This window comes from Aspergillus niger (genome assembly GCF_000002855.4).
Source record: "Aspergillus niger supercontig An18".
NCBI classification, from domain to species: Eukaryota; Fungi; Ascomycota; class Eurotiomycetes; order Eurotiales; family Aspergillaceae; genus Aspergillus; species Aspergillus niger.
Window position 1 is genome coordinate 76,885 of NT_166533.1, and position 18,769 is coordinate 95,653.

Genomic DNA, 18,769 nt, shown 5'->3' on the forward strand with positions numbered 1-18,769 from the left:
AAATGACGACGACGACGACGATCATGACGCAGCTATGGATTTCCTGGCCTTGCTCCCCTCACGTATGCCAGCGTAGATGTATAAACCTTCCTGTGTTCCCGTCGAAGCGATTCTACGCCAAACATTCCGTGTCGTTATGGAGAGACTGCCATGGCGGGACAGACTCTGCGTAAAGCATCACGTATACGTTGTTGGCACAGCGGCATACGCATCCTCACCGTACGTGGCATTGAGGTTGACACTGCCCGAAACCGATCCATCTTCCAACCGGATCCAGGTGGACAACTGTGTGCTCAGAGTCCTCTCGTCCAGGAGGATCTGCCGGGCGCCTCGGGTCCACGAACCGTATCCACCGTAGCCACTGTGGCGGCCAAAGCACATGTTCAGCCCGTTCCCGGTCAGGTTCATCCCGGGGAGCTTGGAGTCCCACTTGAAGCACCTATTTCCAGTTAGATATGCTGTCTTCCCATATTTAGCCAGATCTTCAAAGAAGACATACCAATCGTCGCCATGGTCATGACCGCTGAAGGTTGCCAAGAGCCCTTTGGTATTGAGCAGCGCTTCCATGAAGGGAATATCCTGGCCCGAGTAACTGAACACAGTGCCGGAGACCTCACCCTGCCCGCTCGCTGCTCCCTGCTGATCGAGGGGATCGTCTGCATTGATGCCCGGCTCTTCATGGGTGTCGACGCCTTGCTTTTGAAAGGCCAACATGGCGTTGACGGGAATATGGTAAAAGGCAAGCGAAGGTACTACTCTCCCATACTGCGCTGTGAGATTCAGATTGGTTTCCACGAACCATGACACCACCTGATGAAGGGGTCAGCATCGCCTTTGTGCGGGAAACGAAACTTGCGACCCACCGACTGATCGACCCAGCATGGCTGGGGAACTTCACTCCCGCCCTCGAGCTCCTGGTAATAGTTCCCTCCGCGACTATCGAAGAACCACAGGATGACTGCTGGGGTGCTCTGGGATGCATCGGACGGGTACACAGGCAAGTAGTAATTCGACACACCTGCCAGCTTGCCCAAAACCATGCTGGTAGTCAGACTGTTGGGATAGGTCCGCTCTCGGTCCAGGATAGCATTGCGGGAGAGGTTGTAGTCGCTGTCATGGTTGCCGTAGGTGGACGCCCACAGTAGGTTTCGTTGGACGAGTGGAGCCACGATTTCATCGACGTAGTCCGTGGCATTGGACAGGAAGGTGTCTTCTCCCGTGATGAGGTCGCCATTCAGAATTACCAGCTGAGGACTTTCGTGGTCCAGGACGGTGTTGATGACGGTGCGACTCTCGACATCTTGCTCCGGGCCCCAGTCGGTGTCCTCCGCTATTACAGAAGGGTCAATGTATATCCTATTCCCGGGTGATTAATTAGCAGTGCGACTTACCCTCTCCGTAATGGAGATCCTCGAACACGGTAAGTTGGAAGGTACCATTGGAGGTGAACTGCAGGCGCTTGTTGATGGTTCCTCGTCTTTGCGGGTTGGGTAGGGCATGTAGCACTCCAGCCCAGCCGATTGCTAGCAGTAGAAGATGGCCGCGCAACATGACTTTGAGAATCATGGCCAGGATACGACTGGTTCCGGTGCGATCTCACAGGCTCTTTCCCTCTACTTTAAATACTCTGCGCGACCGGTCCAACGCATTGTGACAGGGTTTGAGTGATGCGGTGCTGCGTGAGGAGACGCCGGTGACACGTTCCCGCATGCGACGCGATGAGAGGCTGTCGTTCATGATTTAGTATAGCCTCGAAGGAAGCTAGTCACCATTGAGTAGCTATATTCAGCTAAGCTGCAAGCCGAAGATTGGATTGGGTTCGGCTATTCAGGGACTGCCTGCAGTACCATATTTATTCATCCACTCACTGGTCGCAACCCCTTGCTCGAGTTGTGGCCACAATTCACCGATGGTGTAATGTCGGCGATATTCTTGACAATGAAGCAGAAAATTTTGACTTCAAGCTCAGTAAAGGATTGGTCATGCCGACTGATTAACTGCAAGCCAGAGATGTGAGCGCCGAGGTTGAGCTCCCTCTGAGCTTCGGGGGAGGCAGTGAATATGCCGACACTGGTTCGTCACTGACGTCTCATTCATCGCAAGCCTTTCCAGAAATGGCCATTGCAATCGAGAAAATTATCACAAAACAGGTCTTTTTAAGAGATCCAATAACATTGCGTTGACAGGGGGTGGAGTGGATGAAGAATACGATGCAACTCACGCCATTCTAGCCAGCAGCAGCCAAGACGACTTGCGACCGGGACGATCGAAATGGCGAGCATGTCAAGACGGGCTGACAAGCGACCCACGCGGGGAGACGATAAGCCAGACAAATCACAATAAAATAGTAGACTAACGAGATAACTATACGATCCATCAATCAATCAAATCCAGGAAATGTTCTCCTTCCGACTCAAAACTTCCCCTCGCCATTTTGGGGCTTATCACGCCATATCCACTCCCGCCTCGCCTGCCAATCAAAGCTTCTTCATCCTCAACCAAATTCTTCTCTCTCGCGCGACTTTGTTTACTTCTTAAATTAAATACTTCTCTGCTGCAGGGTTCGTCGATCCTTGCATTCCGATCGAGTCCTCTTCCGCTAGATACTGCTAGTTGGTTTCCAGCAGTTCGCCCTGCATCATGACGGCTCCGATATATCGCAAGGAGAAGCTGGAACAGGCGCCCACTGATGTGGCCGAGCTGGCATCCGACGAGTCCACGTCCAACGAGATCTGGAATGCGCTGGTGACCGAAGGTAGGCTGCAGCTCAATTCGTCTGTTTGAACCGAGGCTAAGTCGCGGGGATGCCGGGATATAGACCATCAACATGAGATCCAACTCCGAACCATGTCCTGGCAAAAGGCCGCCTGGTTGCTCGCCGGAGACCAAGTCTGTCTGGCCATCATGGCTCAATCCTGGTCACTCTCGTAAGTCAAGAGCAAAAATGTCCAATGACCACAAAACTGACCATCATTGTCCCTCAGCGTGCTCGGATGGGTGCCCGGCATCATCACCATGGTTGTGTCCGGCGCTCTCTTCTGGGTCACCTCCCTCACCATGCACAAGTACATCATGAAGCACCCGCAAATCAGGAACATTTGTAGGAACTCCCTCTCTTCCCATGTTTCCTGTGATGGGATTCTGAGACTGACTCGAGTTCGTCACCACGGACAGGCGACTTTGGCTACTATGTCTTCGGCAAAAGCCAGACGGCGTACATCTTTTCCGGCTTCATGTTGCTGGCTAACAACATCCTGCTGATCGGTTTCCACATCCTGACTGGAGCCAAGGTGCTTGATACACTGTCCGATCACTCCCTGTGTACCGTGACCTTCTCTGCGATCGTGATGGTCATGGGCATCGTCCTGTCCGCCCCAAGAACCCTGCGTCATGTCTCCTTCATGTCGATGTTCTCGGGTAAGTGAACTCATGTCACTGCAATGTTTGCACCCTGTGATTCGCTAACAATGTCAGCGGCTTGTATGGGTCTGGCCATCCTGTTGTTCCTCATTTTCGCGGGAATTGAGACGGCACCCCTGGACTTTCCGACCGATGGTCCTGTGCGAACATACGCCTTCCCCTTGCCCGGCACCAGCTGGGTGGATTGCATGAACGCCGTGCTGAACATCACCTTCCTCTGGGTGCCCCAGATTCTCTTCCCCACCTTCATCGCAGAGATGGAGCACCCGGAGGACTTCCCCAAGTCCCTGGCGGTCTTGGCCATCATTTCCACCGTTCTCTTCATCGTGCCGCCCGCCATCGGCTTCCGCTACCTGGGCCAATACGCCACTGCGCCCGCTTTTGGCAGTCTGGATCTTGCTAAGTACAGGAAGGCCTCCTTTGGTTTTGTCATCGTGCCTACATTAATCATCGGCGCCATCTACGCCAACGTCACCGCTAAATTCATCTATTCTCACCTGTTGGGCACCTCCAGACACGCACACAGCAACACCGTCGTGGGATGGGGAGTGTGGGCCCTGGTGATGATTGGCATCTGGGTACTGGGATTCATTTTTTCCGAGGTCGTCCCCAGCATGGGCGACTTTCTGTCGTTGCTGGGTGCCGCCTTTGACTCCTTCTTCGGCTTCATCTTCTTCGCCGTAGCGTACTGGCATTTGTACCGGGGGAAGCTCTTTGCGGGACTCGGGCGCACGAGCATGACCCTGCTGCATGCCTTCATCATGGCTTGTGGCCTGTTTCTGTTGGGACCGGGTCTGTATGCGGCAGTCGAGGCCATCATCACGGATTACTCGGGGTCGGTTTCCCCGGCGTTCAGTTGTGCCAGTCTGGGAATCTGATGGGCGTTGTGATTTTTCTTTCTTTCTTGTATTAATCGCTCAATGCGTCAGCATGCTGCGCTAAAGTTGTTATGATCATGATCCTCTCACGAGTTTCGAATCTCACGACTTTTGAGTTTTAGAATTATTCCTTTCAAACATTATCATGAACCTGAGGAGAGGGTGTTCCTCCTACTGTCAGCGCAACAAACTAGGCGTTGAACATGACATAGAAGAGATTATATTATATCTGAGAGGCGTAATGAAACGATTCAGGCAAACCAGTACCCGGCAAAATTACTCTTCCGCGGATAGCTTAAACGTCTGGTGGATACTAACATGGTTTCCATGATGCCACGCTTCTCCCTCCGGGTTCAGTATCTCCTGGCTGCTATTGGCGTCACTCCGTGGACTCCCAGCCATCGGCGAGGAGACCGTGGTGACCGTGAGATGATCCATCTGGCCGGGGACGAGGTCTGGCCGCCAATACCGGGGATCGCGCATACTCTTCTTCGAGGCCTCTCCCGTCCAGCTGGACAGCGCGTATGGGCCATCGCTGGCCTGTTTCCCCGGGACCCGGCGGCCCTGGGTGCTGCTACCCTCGAGGAACCAGCGGCACAGGGCGCGTAAAGTTACGAGACTGCCAGCCGTAATTCCAAGACCGGTCTCAATGATGGACCAAATGGCGATCTGGTATGTGGAGTCTGTGTCGCGTCAGAAACGATGCATTGTGCCCAGCCGTGGAGCGGTCACTCACAGAGGAAATCGGTGTCTCCATAGAAGTGTAGAAAGGGGAGTCGGATGATAACCGCCACACTCGCGCTGGAACCGGGTTAGAATATTGCGACTAGAAGTATCCAAACGAACAGACACGTACATGGCTCCGAGACTGAGAATCACGCCCAGTGCGACCTTGGTGCGACCGTTCATCTGCAGTCGCCAAATCAAGAACACGGGCAAAATGCCCAGGGTCAGGTCACAGAAGATGGTGATGGCGCTGTACAAGTAGGCAATGGCCAGCAGGGTGTCGATCGACAGGCAGGTTCCCGAATGAGTGGGTTCAAGCCGCAACCAGAAATACGAGATGGGGTGGCAGTCGAACAGCAGAACCAGCCAGAACATCAGACCGATGGCCGTCACGACTCCAATAATGGTCCACAGGATGATGCGATGCGCCTGGCGCACAGTCAACCGCAGCAGAGCGAGGGCAATGGATACTTTGGCGACAGCAGAGGCCCAAAGATATAACATCTGACCCAACCACCACCACTATAGTTCTCTCCATCTTAGATTAGAGGAATGCTTTCAAAAATACAAAGGAGGAGGGAATGGATGCTCTTACCAGCATGGCTTTCTCTATCGTCTTGATACTGGTGAAGTCCAGCATCTTGTGACCCACTCCGGTTTTCGCTCCAATCATGCAGCAGGCGTTCAGGAAGATGAACAGCACCTGCCAGAGAGTTAGTTCTCTTTCGGTTTCTCGAGCATTGTTCAAAACATTCGGCAAGGCGACCGTACCAGCGCGACAATCATCAAGGCGTCGTCCCATCCAAAGGCCCGCACCAAGTGTACACGGACAAACGTGCGCAAAGCCACTGCAACTGTGCCTATCCCCATCATCACCGCCGCGACGACGAAGATGGCGAGACTGCGGCCCACCAAGGGCAGCGACTCACTCATGCTGAACCACGCGAGATGTTGGTGGATGCAACTCGGGGACAGGGAAGGAGTCAAAAAGTGTCGCGGTGCACTCAGGGAATGTCGCGACTTTTCATTGCGGTGGGCATTTGGCTCGTGGGCCCGGCTAGATAGAAGCTGGAAAAAGCTGCTGTTTCAGCCACGCGGGTCCGGCTGTTGATGTGCGCGAAGCTGGCCATGATGGTAGAAGCGTCGTAGCGAACCAGTGGAGCTGTTTGGGCCCAGGAGCAGCGTTCCTGACTCTCGGTCGCACTCCAGCTGCATGGGTTGGGGCCTCCATGACTCTGGGCAGGCCCACTAGGAAATATGCGAGATTGACCCTGACTCGGTGTCTTGGGGCTGGAACCAATGCGATGGGAGCATGAAGCAGTCAATGCGGGCGAGATCGATGCTAGCGGCCCTCGCTACCAAACACTCGCCGCCAACCCCAAGCCCGGCACTCCGGTTCATCCGTGAGGACAGTTAAAATTAGTGTATAATTATCATTATCAGGGGGGAAAGAGAAGGATGATCTCGAGGATTATAATAGGCACCACGTGGAGGTCTCGTCTGCTCGGTCTCCCGTCCAACAGTTCGTCAGAGCTTCCACAGGCAGAGGGCACCAGATCCCGATGAAGCTATTGACAGCCGGCGCCCATTTGGACTCCGAAATAGAAAGGAAGGCCCACACTATTACGGCGATTAATCTATCACCTGTCTCGAGTTAACACTGTCGTGCGGAATTCTCTACTAATCGAGCAGTATCTTGGGCCATCTACTCCGTATTTATCGATGATCTCCCATCCCCATTCTTCGCGCCGACGATCCCTTCCTTTATCCCTCCTTTCTCCCTCACCATAGTCATCCAGACAGAATACCTCACTCCACGTGGCTCACCGAGGCCGCGCTGCTGTCCTTTGACGCATCTGTACCTACTTGGGCATCCTTCTGTCGCTGGTATTCTGCCTCCTCGCGCTGCCGGTATCGCCAGGGGCGCTGCGTGGACACTGCGTCTGGATCCCGCGTAACCAGCAATGGTGGGTTAGAGCGATAGTAGTCGTCCACATCTTCCAGCGTCCGATTTGCTATATCAAGTCAGTAAGAGATCATCCAGAGGTATGTGATCGACTCACCAGTCTCGGGATAGAAGAAGTAGAAGATGGGCAGACAGGCCGCGTTGGTGACTGTCCACACGATCCAGAATCGCCAGCCAATCTGCTGGATACCGATGGGGGTGATTTCAACGATGGCAAAATTGGTGATCCTAATCGCATGCTTAGCCACCTCGAATAGTCCGCGCCCACTGCAAGCTGCACCTACCAGTTTGTCGCTGTCGACACGGCTGCACCCTTGGTTCGCATGGGCAGCGAGTTGATCTCGGTCGGATATAGCCAGGGCACCCCCAGCATCCCAATGCCGAACGCGATATAGTACAAAAAGAAGAACGCGACCGAGGCAGTCGCGTAACGGGAGTCTATCTCGGCAAAGCGGAGCAGAATGGTGATGATCAAAAAGCAGACGAACTGGCCGAAGGTGGAGAGCAGCATGAGCCCGCGTCGGCCAAATCGTTCGACCATCGTTACGGCCACGCTGGCAAACACGAAATACACCGTCGCATTGCATGCGCTGAGCAGTCGCGACATGCTGTTGGAAAGTCCGACCGAGTTGATGAGCACCAGCGGGAGATAGTACGACATAATATTGATTCCTACGGTGCCAGTTAGTTTGGAACTTTCGAAGAGATCGAATCAAAACAAAGCTCATACCCTGAAATTGTTGCAGCGCCTGTGAGCCAGCTCCCAGAAGCAACCTTCGCAGGGTTTTTGTATCATTGGCAGATCGACCAGTCAACAAATCCCGCCAGGGCACCGCATTTTCTCGCTCGTACTGGATACTATAGACAATCTCGCGGTGCTGGGTTGCCACATAGGGATCGTCTTTCGGCTTCGCCTCAATGCTGGAAATGACGTGTAATGCTTCGTCCGTGCGGCCGTGGCATAGCAACCATCTGGTCATGTCAGCCTATTCAGACCAAGGAGTATTCATGGCGCGCACATACCGGGGAGACTCAGGCAGCCAGGGAACAGTGACAGCAAGAACAACGATGAACACAAACTGAAGGGCAATAGGGAGTCGCCAGGCCAGAGCCCCGCCGTGGAAGGAAAGCCCGTAGTTGATCCAGTTGACGAGCATGAAGCCTCCAACATTCAAGGCCATCTCCAGAATGACCAGTCGGCCTCGCCAGGAGACCTGCGCTGTCTCAGTCTGCCATATGGGAGCTGTGGCCGTGTTTATCCCGTTTCCAATTCTGCAATTGTCAGCGAACGCCGTACAAGGGGCATGTTAGCTCTGACCCTAGAATGATTCGGCCGACAAACATCTGAGCGAGATGATACGAGCTCGCCTGCAAGATGGTGCCGACCGCCATAATAGCGGTCCCAATCAAAATCGACTTTTTCCGACCGAGCTGTTCCGAGATAGCAAAGGCGCAAAGAGCCCCGAGAAAGCAGCCGACATCGTAGATGGCTGTGACGGTGGACAGGGTTGAGGTTTTAGACGGTCCGACCAGATCGTGGACCTCGAGAAAGTTCTGGGTGACGACCACCCCACCTGCCACGCATCAGATCGTGAGATCTGGAATTTAATTGCCGGGAAGACGTACTGAAGACCCCCTGGTCATACCCGAACAGGGTCATGTCCGTAGCACAAGCAACCTAGACAGTCAGTACTTGGCACAGGCTCGTTGCACCCCCGGACTTGTACCGTAATCCAAAAAGTCAGCCATCCTCCGACGAGCCCAAAGTAGGGCTTCCTTGCAATTGAGTCAGTCATTGTGGTGTCAGTAAAGATATATCGGCCAAGCTGAAGCGGGAAGGGATGGGCACGCAGGCTCTTATAAGAAGCGGAAGATTTACCCCAAGTCGACAGCGCGGGGGTGGGGTGCCATCGTGGGGGTTATTGCTGCATCCAACAAGGCTGCATTTGGTGCCTTTGCCCCAGGGCTTAGAAGTAGATGACGAGGGTGGCAACTCGATGGTTACGTTACATTCGACAGCTGTTGGGGAGAGCAGTCAGTGGCTTCATTAATCTTGCCGTGACATGGCGTCATGATACTGGTTGGTATTGATTCAACATCCTCCTGTCGATAGCCGAGGATACTGAGGTTAAACTTCATCCCCCACGCTGTGCGATCTACGTGGAAGGAAGGGTTGGGGCGAAGGGGGTGTGGGAATGGATGCAGATGAAAATCCGGGGGGCATGAGAAGTGCGGGGAAGATAAGATCTCGGAGAAATGCGTCGATCTTTCGTCCTCTTCAGCCTGTCAGGTTGCTTCGCCCCATCTATCCACTCTTTCTAGGTTTATAATATTCTAATGCTTGATTGCATTGGTCGGCGCATTCCCCTCGGCAATGCTACTAAGCAGTAATTGCGTGGTTGTTGCTTTCCCGTCCGTCCTTCGGCGGGAGCTGGTAGATCTCCTCTCTATCAGCATACTCTATCTTCGTCGGATCCATTACCTTCTTTTTGTACTCCCTGTAGAGACTCTGATACGATAGATTGGCTCATTCGTTTGGTCATCGGCCTTGATTTCCATGGCCATAACCCTCCGTCGCCGAGATTGAACTTGGACGCTCTGACCGGATGGCAATGAATGTGGAGGAATCTTGTTTCCGACCCTTGCACGAGTCACGATCGTGGACATGACTCAAGCTCAATAATAGTCCCATGTCACTGGTGGGCTCTGCTCTATATTAAGGCCCTAATTAATTACCCCAGCTCTGCCACTGTGCAGTTTTACCTCTACCTTTACTGCTTTCTTCTTCACCCAAACACATAATATCTGTATTATTTACTACTAGTAGTATGATGTACACTAGCGCAGCTCTTATCTTTGCGGACGCTGCTGGTGGCTCGGGGGGAGCCGGTCTCTCCATCCCTTTACCAAAATCCAGTAGCAGTATGAATGGTACAAATGCTGGAAATATAACCTGGCTACTCGATTCATTGAGCATTCTGACCTGAACAGGATGGAAGGGGGCGACTCATCGAGACGGTTCGCAGTGTGGCAGTCATTGCATCGGCTGCTGTGGCGGCACATGGGCTTACACATCTGGGCCTGTATTGCATCCTTTTCCTTAAGGTGCAGGCATTCCACGCGTCAGGGGTTCTAGAACTATCTCGGGTTGCATTCCACAATCATACTCCAAAGATACCGAATACATGGTCCCAGCGCGATGCGGGATACCGAGGGACTCTCACGCATCTCTATCCGCCTGATTCTGCAAGGCACTGCAATACACCATGTCAGGTACATCCAGAGTGTAACTCCTACCCCTCAAAGCGCACTAGAAGAACACCAACTTTTAAAGATGCGATGACATGGACTGTTAAGACAAAGCTGTCCAGCGCCTCGTCTACGGTCTTCCGAGTAATTCCTAGCTTCAACAAATAGTACGTGTTCCTGCTCACATTCGTACATATACTACGTCTCTCTCTTTATATTCTCTTTTTCCACTTTAAAAAGACAAGACAAGGTAAGGAAGAGGAAATCAAACACAAACAATAAAATAGGTGATGATGATGAAGAAAAGATATGGCAGCAAGGTTTTGAAATAAGCGTACTTGGGGACTTGTGAAGACTGACGCCCCTCTCAATGTGCCAACCCGGCCTCTCCTCGACGTGGATGATTTCGGACTAAGGATTAGATTTCCGTCTCATATATTTAATTCCGGGGACCATGCCTCACTAGCAGCATCCCTAACAGCCAGGGACAATTGAGTCCCTCGGATTTACCATCTGATCGAATCTCCAACCCCGAGGAGAGGAGGGGCTTGGCAAAGAAGTTGAACTTTCTCCCCTGCTTGGAATTCTCCACCGCCCCAGGCTTATCGGGAAGCGATCGGCTCGTCTTTTAATTTGTGTCTGGCGCTTGTGCGTGCAAGCGTGGGATTTCCCTGCATTTTTATTTGGTGCGGATCGGGTGGAGTGGAGCAGGGGGAGGATGATCAACTTTCTTCGAAGAGACTGGGTTTTTGGAGGGGATCGGATTAAGTCCGGAACGGAGAGGGACCCTCGTTCTTCAATCAGACGAGTCTCCCTTTCTCTCTCTTTCCAATCTCACCCACGGGGATTGGCCAGGCGCCACTTCCCTGTTGTGCTGCAATTTGACCTCGCACAGACCTACGGAGTAGAGTAAGCAATACACAACGATTCGGGTGAAGAAAACACCGCGCCTATGAGGGCCGAACGGGAGCGGTCCGAACAGTCTCAAGCCAATCTTTCTTCACATTCCACACCCCGCTAGGAATAGCAATAATAGGCGGAGACAATTCCCTGGTCCCTGGTTCGGCAGCCGGACTCTCTGTCTTGTCCTCGGGATTACGGTGTGGCGCTTTGGACACGTCAGGGCCCTGTGTAGCGAGTCATTGAGCAGATGGCACTGCGTCCGGATCTCGTTCCATAGTTTAAATCCCATCCAAGACTCCTCATGGTTTAAAACCCTATCTAAACTCAGTAAGAAGGAGAGAAGAACCTCAAGCCATGAAGAAACCACAGAATGAGCCAGCAAACCGTCCACTTTCTCCCAGAACTCAATTGCCTCTCCAAGCCAAACGAAAAGATGCGGAGACTCGCGGAGAAATCCTTCGCTGCCAAGACCGCCGGCCAGAATCCCCATTCCAACAATCTCCGAACCAGGCTTTTGAATGATGTCGGAGATACTATACAGATACCGAGTCTCAGCGGCGATTAGGCCAGAGACAGTCTAGTCGTGGCATCCTGTGTGCCAAGCCCATCCTTTCGGAGACCACCCATAAGCATGATAGAAGAAGCTTCACTCGTGTGAGAGTGGTGTATACCTCAAGGAGGCGATACATCCAGGCCGTCCTTCCCTTAAACCCAGTATCGTGCAACACGTAAGTCCAAAACCAGAAGAGTATCCTGTGAGTGGTGAAAACCCTGCCCGAAGAGAGGTTCCTACAGGTGCCATCTCTTTTCTCCCAATCTATCTCCGGCGATGATCCGGATTACTCCTCTCACTCCTCCTTGGCAGCATCGCGGGATCCAACCACGGTCTGCCCTGAGTGGAGCAGGCAATGCTAATCCCTCAAAGCTGAAGCGTGGAAGGGGATGTCCAAGCGGTGCTAAGCATATCCATCCCGTCTGGGCCGTGGAGTGATCGGCATGTGTAGCCGAAGGCCAATAACGGGAGCCCAACTTCGACAAACTCATCAGCGACATTCCCTACCTCATTGGGAAGGCTATTGCGAAGCCCGAGGTCTTCTTCCGAGCAAGCCCCAACGCCTATCGATCAATGCTCTCGCCATGAGACGCTCCACAGCAGCGTGAAGCTTAAGTAGGGCCACGCCCATCTGCCCAATTCTCTGGAAGTCGTGGTTCCTGCATCAACATAGTTCGCCGTTGTCGCCTCCAAGTTGGCACCGCATCAGGATGCGTTTCTCCTCTCTTCTTTTTTTCCCTCTCCTGAGCGGGCTTGCTGCAGCAGGATCATGTCCATACGCCAATATGGCGCGCTCGGATGAGCCGCCGTCAAGTCTGGGAGCCCGCGGCACTCCTGTTGCCGGAAAGAAGGGGGCGATGCTGATGAATCGCATTGCACCGGGCATCTCGGAGCTCTACGTCGCCAATGCGGACGGCTCCAACCCCCGGCTGCTGCTGGGCAATGAGAGCACCTTTGACTACCATGCGCAATGGTCTCCAGACGGCGAATGGATTGTCTTCACCAGCGAGCGTGCTGGAGACGGTCAGTCGGATTTGTACCGTGTCCGTCCCAATGGCACCGACTTGCAGCCCATTGCCACGAGCCCTGCTGTGGAGGATGCCGGAGCCATCTCCCCCAATGGCAGTCTTGTGGCCTTTGCTGGCACCCTCGGTAATTACAAGAGCAACATCTGGATCCAGAATCTGGACACTGGCGCATTGTGGAATGTCACCAACTCCACCGAGGTCGCAGGTGATTACACCCTCCCCGATGGCCACTTCCGGCCTGCTTGGTCGCCTGATGGCGAGTGGCTGGTCTTCACCTCGGATCGCAACACTCCATGGCGAGGGCATAACAACATCAGCGGCTGGGAGCACACGCAGGAGTTGTCCATCTATGCCATCCGTCCGGACGGCACTGGCTTCCGTCGGGTGGCCAACCGCACAGGGTACTGTCAGGGTTCGCCTAAATTCTCGCCCGATGGCAACCGCATCGTCTTCTATGAACTCCCCATGGAGCTCACCTACTATGCGCGCGTGGCCGAACCCGCTTTCTACGATGTCAATACTGCCATCGTGTCTGTGGACTTTGCCACGGGGACTGACCGGCAGGTGCATGCATCGGGAGAGTCCGGCGGCATCAAACTGTTTCCTCAGTATGTTGACAACCAGACCATTGGTTATCTGGTCAAGAGCCTGCTCACCAATGCTACCTACCCGGGCTCTATCAACTACACAGCCGCGCAGCCCCAGGGTAGCGTGAGTGCCGCCTACCGCAACGCCTCGCTCGTGGGCTATCATCGCTCGCCCGCTTGGTCCCCCGATGGCGGCCATATGGTCTATGAGCACGTGGAGTGGGACCCCGTCCGGCCCATTAACAAGCCGCTGTACAGCTGGAGCAAGGACTGGGAGTACCGCTTCAGCGACGTATTCCCCCAAATGTCCGCCCAGGGCAAGGTGGTCTACACCTCACAGCAGACGGTGAACTCCTCGCTGGTGACCATGAACGCTGACGGCACCGGCTCGAATGACATCTTCGATGGCTCCCGCTTTCCCGTCCGCGTCAACAGCTCCAATACCAACGGCACCTTCCAGGGCTCGTGGCGCGGCGATGGCGAAGTCCTGGCTGTCGGTCTGGGTGACTGGTTCGAGTATCGCTATGCCAACCCAGGCTGGGTGTACCTGGTGGCTGCCAACGGCTCGTGGGCGCGATCCATGACCAACGGCAGCACCAACGCCGGCTTCCCCACCATCTCGCCCGATGGCCGCTGGCTGGTCTGGCGTGAGTTCGCCTACAGCGCCAGTGAGGATCCCATCCCGCTAGGTCTGCGCCGCATGGACTTGACGACGGGCGACGTGGTGGCCCTCAGCTCTTCCTGGGACAACACTCCCATGTTCGCTCCCGATGGCTCCAACCGTATTGTGTTCACCCGTCGCACCAGCTGGCCCATCTCCGGACCGTTGGATGACAACTACGATGTCATGACCATGGCCGTGGACGGCAGTGATGTGAGGCAGCTGACAAAATTGGCGTGCAATGATGCCCACGCTGTCTGGACCCACGAGGGCAAGATTGCCTGGGCGACGGGCATGTTCGGCTTCCAGGACGAGGCGACCATCTACGACAACAATCAGCAACCGTACCCTTTTATCATGCAGATGGAGGCGGATGGATCGAACTGGACAGTGCTGACGCAGAGTCGATGGGAGGACACTATGCCGTTGTATATCCCAAACGATCTCTTGGCGGCGGCCTGAAGAATGACATCGGCCGGGAGATGCTCTTTCAAACATGTACATAGGTTTACAACGCGCTTGCGTCTTATCTGATAGAGATTTATCGGGTCTGCTTGCTGCAGAAGAATAGATACAGAAGTCCATTGTTCTCTTATCCTTCGGTTCCTGGCATCGTGCTCACTCCTTCAAATAAGCATCAAACCAGCCAACTGCCTGGGCGAAACTCTTCTCCTTAGCCACTCTCTGCTGCTTAATATCCATGTTACAGCGAACAGCATATCCATGCTCGACATGAGAATACACTGTTATCTCGTAAGGGTGGCCCAGCTCGGACAAGATATCTTCGCTCTCGCGACGCTTCTCGGTCGGGAAGAGATAATCCGACGCTATGAGAAATCAGTCTCTATCTTTTTGGCCGAACATTCAATCATACAACTTACATGCGGCAGAAATGCTCAATGGGCCCTGAATACCTTTCAACTCATCCACCTCCACATGGGTGGGATGGGCCATATAGCCTACGTCCAACAGACCGGGTTTGAGGTAACGAGCGACGTACTTGCCCCCATAGCAGTATCCAACCCCTCCAATGCGCTGACAGCCCTGTTCCTGGCGCATGTATCGAATGGTTCTGTCAATGACTGGGTCTGTCACGGGCGGGAGGTGGTTCTGCAGCCAGGCCATGACGTCGAAATTCCCCTCGCGCTCGACGGGGACCGGATCGCCATGAAACAGGTCGGGCAGGACCACGAAGTAGCCATTGGCGGCAAATTGGTCGGCAATCAGCTGGGAATTAACCAGTTTGGGGCCGAAGATGTCGGAGAGAAATAGGATGGCATTCTGAGTTGATTTGTTGGGAGGGTAAGACACGTAGGTGAGGACTGGTGCAGGAAGCATGTACATTAGGATGCGACCTAGAGGATATCAGGATGGTGCAAGGAAGTGCCTTACTGTCATCTATTTTCTTCAATTCCCCCTTGGGAGTGCCACTGTGCAGATGGCCAGCGATGCAGCATTGGGCTGGAGGAAGAGAAGTCATGCTTTAACACTTGCTGTCACAATCAATGTTGCCCATATAAACAAGGAGATTTGGCCGGAAGGGATATGGAGAATATGAATGCTTATTTCACTATCCCGTCCCAGCCCCCGGGAGAGGACTGCCATTTCCGGTGATTGCATTGCCTGCGTATAGTAGGGCTTGCATCGCCATGAGCTCATCCTTTTTTATGGGGAAGGGGGAGTGGAAACGCCAACCGGGAGACACGGTGGCATCCCGGTTTCATCCCTGTCCGGCGATGCAACCATGGAACCTTGACGATCGTTGCTGGCATTCCTCGGAAACAGGACTAGCTTTGCGGCCATGGAAACGCCTCCCCCTTGCATTCCTTCTAGGGCTGAAGTTGAGAGGGAAGGAAATTGGGAGGAAGCGGTCTGAAGCTTCTCAAGCTCCCTGCCAGCCCCTTTTCTCCCTTATTCCCCCAAATTTGCCAGTGAAGTACATACAGAGGTGAGGCCCTCCTTGTGGGCTCTTTTGCTTCATTTGCTCTGTCCAAGCATCAACACTGCAACGGCCATGCCACATCTATTCGCCAACTCGGCCTTTGGCAGAATCGTCTACCTCGTATCTGGGGGCCGTCTATTCAAGCCGCGCGAACTCAGCGCCAACTTCACGCTGCCTGCGCCATACCAGCAGGCAGTCAACAACCGGCCAGTCCAGCCGTCACAGGAGAAGAAGAACACCTCGGATGCGGATGGAAGTACGTTGTTTAGCCATGCGCTACCCCCCGACGAGGAGTGCAAGGAAGTTGATGGGATTCAAGGGGTTGCCCTCCCAACGCCGCCCGAATCATCGGCGCAGTCATCATCGTCGTGGATTGATCCCGAGGTGACGCCGGACGGGACCATTGTGGTGGATTGGTACTCCTCCGATGACCCGGACAATCCACACAACTGGTCTTTCGCGGCCAAGTTGTTGGTGTATGTCGAAGTGAATCTGTTCACCTTTCTGGTCTTCATGGCTGCTGCCATCTTCTCTTCGGCCGAGGGAGAATTCGAGACTATCTTCGGGGTGACGCAAACCATTAGCGCCCTGGGGCTGGCTCTGTATGTGCTGGGCTACGGCATGGGCCCAATGATCTGGAGTCCTATGTCCGAAGTGCCCTCTGTGGGTCGCAACCCACCGTATGTGATCTCCATCACCATCTTCCTGATCCTCGCCATCCCCACAGCCCTGGTCAACAACGTGCCAGGGTTCCTGATCCTGCGTTACTTGCAAGGCTTCTTCGGCTCCCCCGGACTGGCCACGGGAGGTGCATCCCTGGCGGATGTGACCTCAATCCCGAACCTCCCTTACGGTCTATACATCTGGGGAGCATGCTCCATTGCTGGTCCCGCCATTGCGCCGACAATCTCGGGGTTCAGTGTTCCCGTAAAGGGCTGGCACTGGTCCATGTGGGAGATCCTATGGGCAGCCGCGCTGTGCTTTGTCGCCCTGGTAAGTGCTCGCTACTACTTCTCTCATGGCGAATGGTGGCCATGATTATCATTAGCGGACAACCTCTTGTGCTGACCATCGTCTCCTTTTCCTTCTCTTGTTGAAACCAGATTTTCCTCCCTGAAACATCTGCACCGGCCATCTTACATCTGCGGGCCAAGCGGTTGCGTCAGTTAACGGGCAACACGGCCATCCGGTCGCGGTCGGAGATTGAGTCGCAGAACGAGAGTCCCATGCAGGTCGCCTATGCTGCGCTGGTGATTCCATGGAAAGTCAATGCCCTAGACCCGTCCGTGCTCTTCACGACGGTCTATATTGGGTTAGTGTACGCCATCTTCTACTCCTACTTCGAGGTGCTACCGCTGGTATACCTGGACATCTACCACATGAGCCTGGGCGAGCTGGGGCTGATCTTCCTCGGCTGTGTGATCGGCACGCTGCTCACGCTTCCCTTTTACTATGCCTTTGTGCATATCTCGCTGAACAAGGCCTTCCGGCGCGGTCAATTCCCCCATCCTGAGCACCGGCTTATCCCCGCCATTGTCGGCAGCGTGTTCATCCCCGTGGGACTCTTTCTGTTCGCCTGGACCTCGCGGGCTAGCATCCACTGGATTGTACCTACCATCGGCTTGGTGATCGAGGTATCTGGCATGACGCTGGTGCTGCAGTGTATTTTCAGCTACCTGTCCGTAGCGTATCCGAAGTACAGCGCTAGTCTGTTTGCCATCAATGATCTGGCGCGTGCCAGTCTGGCCTTTGCAGCCATTCTGTGGTCCGGCCCGTTGTATGCTCGACTGGGAGTGGCGCGGGGCACGACCTTGCTGGCTGGTCTGACAGTAGGTTGCATCGCGGGAGTGCTGGTGCTCTACTGGTTTGGACCGGCATTGCGAAGTCGCAGTCGGTTTGCAACCTAAGCCCATTGCCTTGGAAAAGTAACCTTTGCGGGGAATGATTCCAGTTACACAATATGACACTTTATAATAATACTAATGATAGATGCAATGGAATTTCGTGTAGAGTTAATTCTTGCTTCATCTTTCAGATCGGAAACACTATGTAGAAAGTCATGGAGTTAACGTATAGTATCCTCTTATCGTTGTTTTTCATTGCATCATGTAGCTTAGTTGTAGAAGAAATAGGCCCACCGTGATATCGTGAGGCAGCCATTCGAGGACCCTGGTATGCTGTTCGTCGTAGACACTGTCAAATCTGCACAACTTTGTTAAATGCCGTTGAGAATCAACTAAAAGATAGAAGGATCGTGTTTAGATTCTCCAAACTAAGACTTCCCAGGGATTTTGGGTAGAGCCGAAAACTCTAAATACAGCATCCAAGAAGTTTGTTTGAGCTTCACACGACCCCAACCTTCACTCAACTAATAAATGGATTACTATCCCTCAAATTCTCTGGAAGCATTATTAAATGTGTTATAAATACCAGTCAAGAAATACCTATATATAATCTGTTAAACTCATCAAGGGACATATCACAGTGATTATATATTTCAAGACTATCCGTACGATATAAATATTCTGGATCTAACTCTAAATCAACTTTCTCCTGGTGCTTGAGTCAACATAGACCTATAAGATACACTAGATCATAGAAGGCTTCCTTCTATTTACCAGTATTAAATAAATATCAGCATCCACAATCCTTTGGGCTTGCGTTATGTTGGATACATTCAACCACTGTATAGGCACTTCTTCAACTGAAGTCAAGATATCTTATAAGCTGACTCCGCAAGTGAGCCAATAGGAAATAACATATCCCTCACACATAGGAATATATACTACTAGGAAGACCAAGAAGATCACTATTTAAATGCTAGATCCAGTGGCTATCTCTTCACTACAGACAGGC

General features: G+C 53.3%; 8 protein-coding genes across 8 annotated transcripts; 3 read left to right on the forward strand and 5 right to left on the reverse strand.

Moving 5' to 3' along the window:
- Positions 1 to 177: 177 nt before the first annotated feature.
- An18g00410 (uncharacterized protein) lies at positions 178 to 1,551 on the reverse strand (the record flags this gene model as incomplete). Its single annotated transcript, XM_059745547.1, has 5 exons — positions 178 to 439; positions 500 to 560; positions 618 to 810; positions 894 to 1,330; positions 1,392 to 1,551. The coding sequence occupies 5 exons, from the start codon at positions 1,549 to 1,551 to the stop codon at positions 178 to 180; spliced, it is 1,113 nt and encodes a 370-aa protein (XP_059602866.1).
- A 1,089-nt stretch (positions 1,552 to 2,640) lies between these two features.
- An18g00420 (uncharacterized protein) lies at positions 2,641 to 4,298 on the forward strand (the record flags this gene model as incomplete). Its single annotated transcript, XM_059745548.1, has 5 exons — positions 2,641 to 2,755; positions 2,819 to 2,927; positions 2,985 to 3,100; positions 3,175 to 3,417; positions 3,475 to 4,298. The coding sequence occupies 5 exons, from the start codon at positions 2,641 to 2,643 to the stop codon at positions 4,296 to 4,298; spliced, it is 1,407 nt and encodes a 468-aa protein (XP_059602867.1).
- A 276-nt stretch (positions 4,299 to 4,574) lies between these two features.
- An18g00430 (uncharacterized protein) lies at positions 4,575 to 5,957 on the reverse strand (the record flags this gene model as incomplete). Its single annotated transcript, XM_001398475.1, has 5 exons — positions 4,575 to 4,981; positions 5,035 to 5,099; positions 5,155 to 5,546; positions 5,620 to 5,727; positions 5,796 to 5,957. 5 exons carry the CDS (start codon positions 5,955 to 5,957, stop codon positions 4,575 to 4,577), a joined length of 1,134 nt encoding a protein of 377 aa, XP_001398512.1.
- Positions 5,958 to 6,833: 876 nt separating this feature from the next.
- On the reverse strand, positions 6,834 to 8,786 carry An18g00440 (uncharacterized protein; the record flags this gene model as incomplete). The annotated part of the gene is made up of 8 exons (XM_001398476.1): positions 6,834 to 7,039; positions 7,088 to 7,218; positions 7,275 to 7,662; positions 7,721 to 7,962; positions 8,014 to 8,262; positions 8,309 to 8,564; positions 8,617 to 8,668; positions 8,718 to 8,786. 8 exons carry the CDS (start codon positions 8,784 to 8,786, stop codon positions 6,834 to 6,836), a joined length of 1,593 nt encoding a protein of 530 aa, XP_001398513.1.
- A 482-nt stretch (positions 8,787 to 9,268) lies between these two features.
- Positions 9,269 to 11,944, reverse strand: An18g00450 (hypothetical protein; the record flags this gene model as incomplete). Its single annotated transcript, XM_059745549.1, has 13 exons — positions 9,269 to 9,284; positions 9,372 to 9,488; positions 9,594 to 9,701; positions 9,828 to 9,891; positions 9,974 to 10,089; positions 10,169 to 10,234; positions 10,288 to 10,416; positions 10,578 to 10,603; positions 10,703 to 10,813; positions 11,078 to 11,125; positions 11,205 to 11,366; positions 11,489 to 11,675; positions 11,814 to 11,944. 13 exons carry the CDS (start codon positions 11,942 to 11,944, stop codon positions 9,269 to 9,271), a joined length of 1,281 nt encoding a protein of 426 aa, XP_059602868.1.
- A 461-nt stretch (positions 11,945 to 12,405) lies between these two features.
- On the forward strand, positions 12,406 to 14,433 carry An18g00460 (uncharacterized protein; the record flags this gene model as incomplete). Its single annotated transcript, XM_001398478.3, has 1 exon — positions 12,406 to 14,433. One exon carries the CDS (start codon positions 12,406 to 12,408, stop codon positions 14,431 to 14,433), a length of 2,028 nt encoding a protein of 675 aa, XP_001398515.3.
- A 156-nt stretch (positions 14,434 to 14,589) lies between these two features.
- On the reverse strand, positions 14,590 to 15,451 carry An18g00470 (uncharacterized protein; the record flags this gene model as incomplete). The annotated part of the gene is made up of 3 exons (XM_059745550.1): positions 14,590 to 14,798; positions 14,853 to 15,326; positions 15,364 to 15,451. The coding sequence occupies 3 exons, from the start codon at positions 15,449 to 15,451 to the stop codon at positions 14,590 to 14,592; spliced, it is 771 nt and encodes a 256-aa protein (XP_059602869.1).
- A 534-nt stretch (positions 15,452 to 15,985) lies between these two features.
- On the forward strand, positions 15,986 to 17,820 carry An18g00480 (uncharacterized protein; the record flags this gene model as incomplete). Its single annotated transcript, XM_059745551.1, has 3 exons — positions 15,986 to 16,169; positions 16,233 to 16,906; positions 17,017 to 17,820. 3 exons carry the CDS (start codon positions 15,986 to 15,988, stop codon positions 17,818 to 17,820), a joined length of 1,662 nt encoding a protein of 553 aa, XP_059602870.1.
- Positions 17,821 to 18,769: the final 949 nt, after the last annotated feature.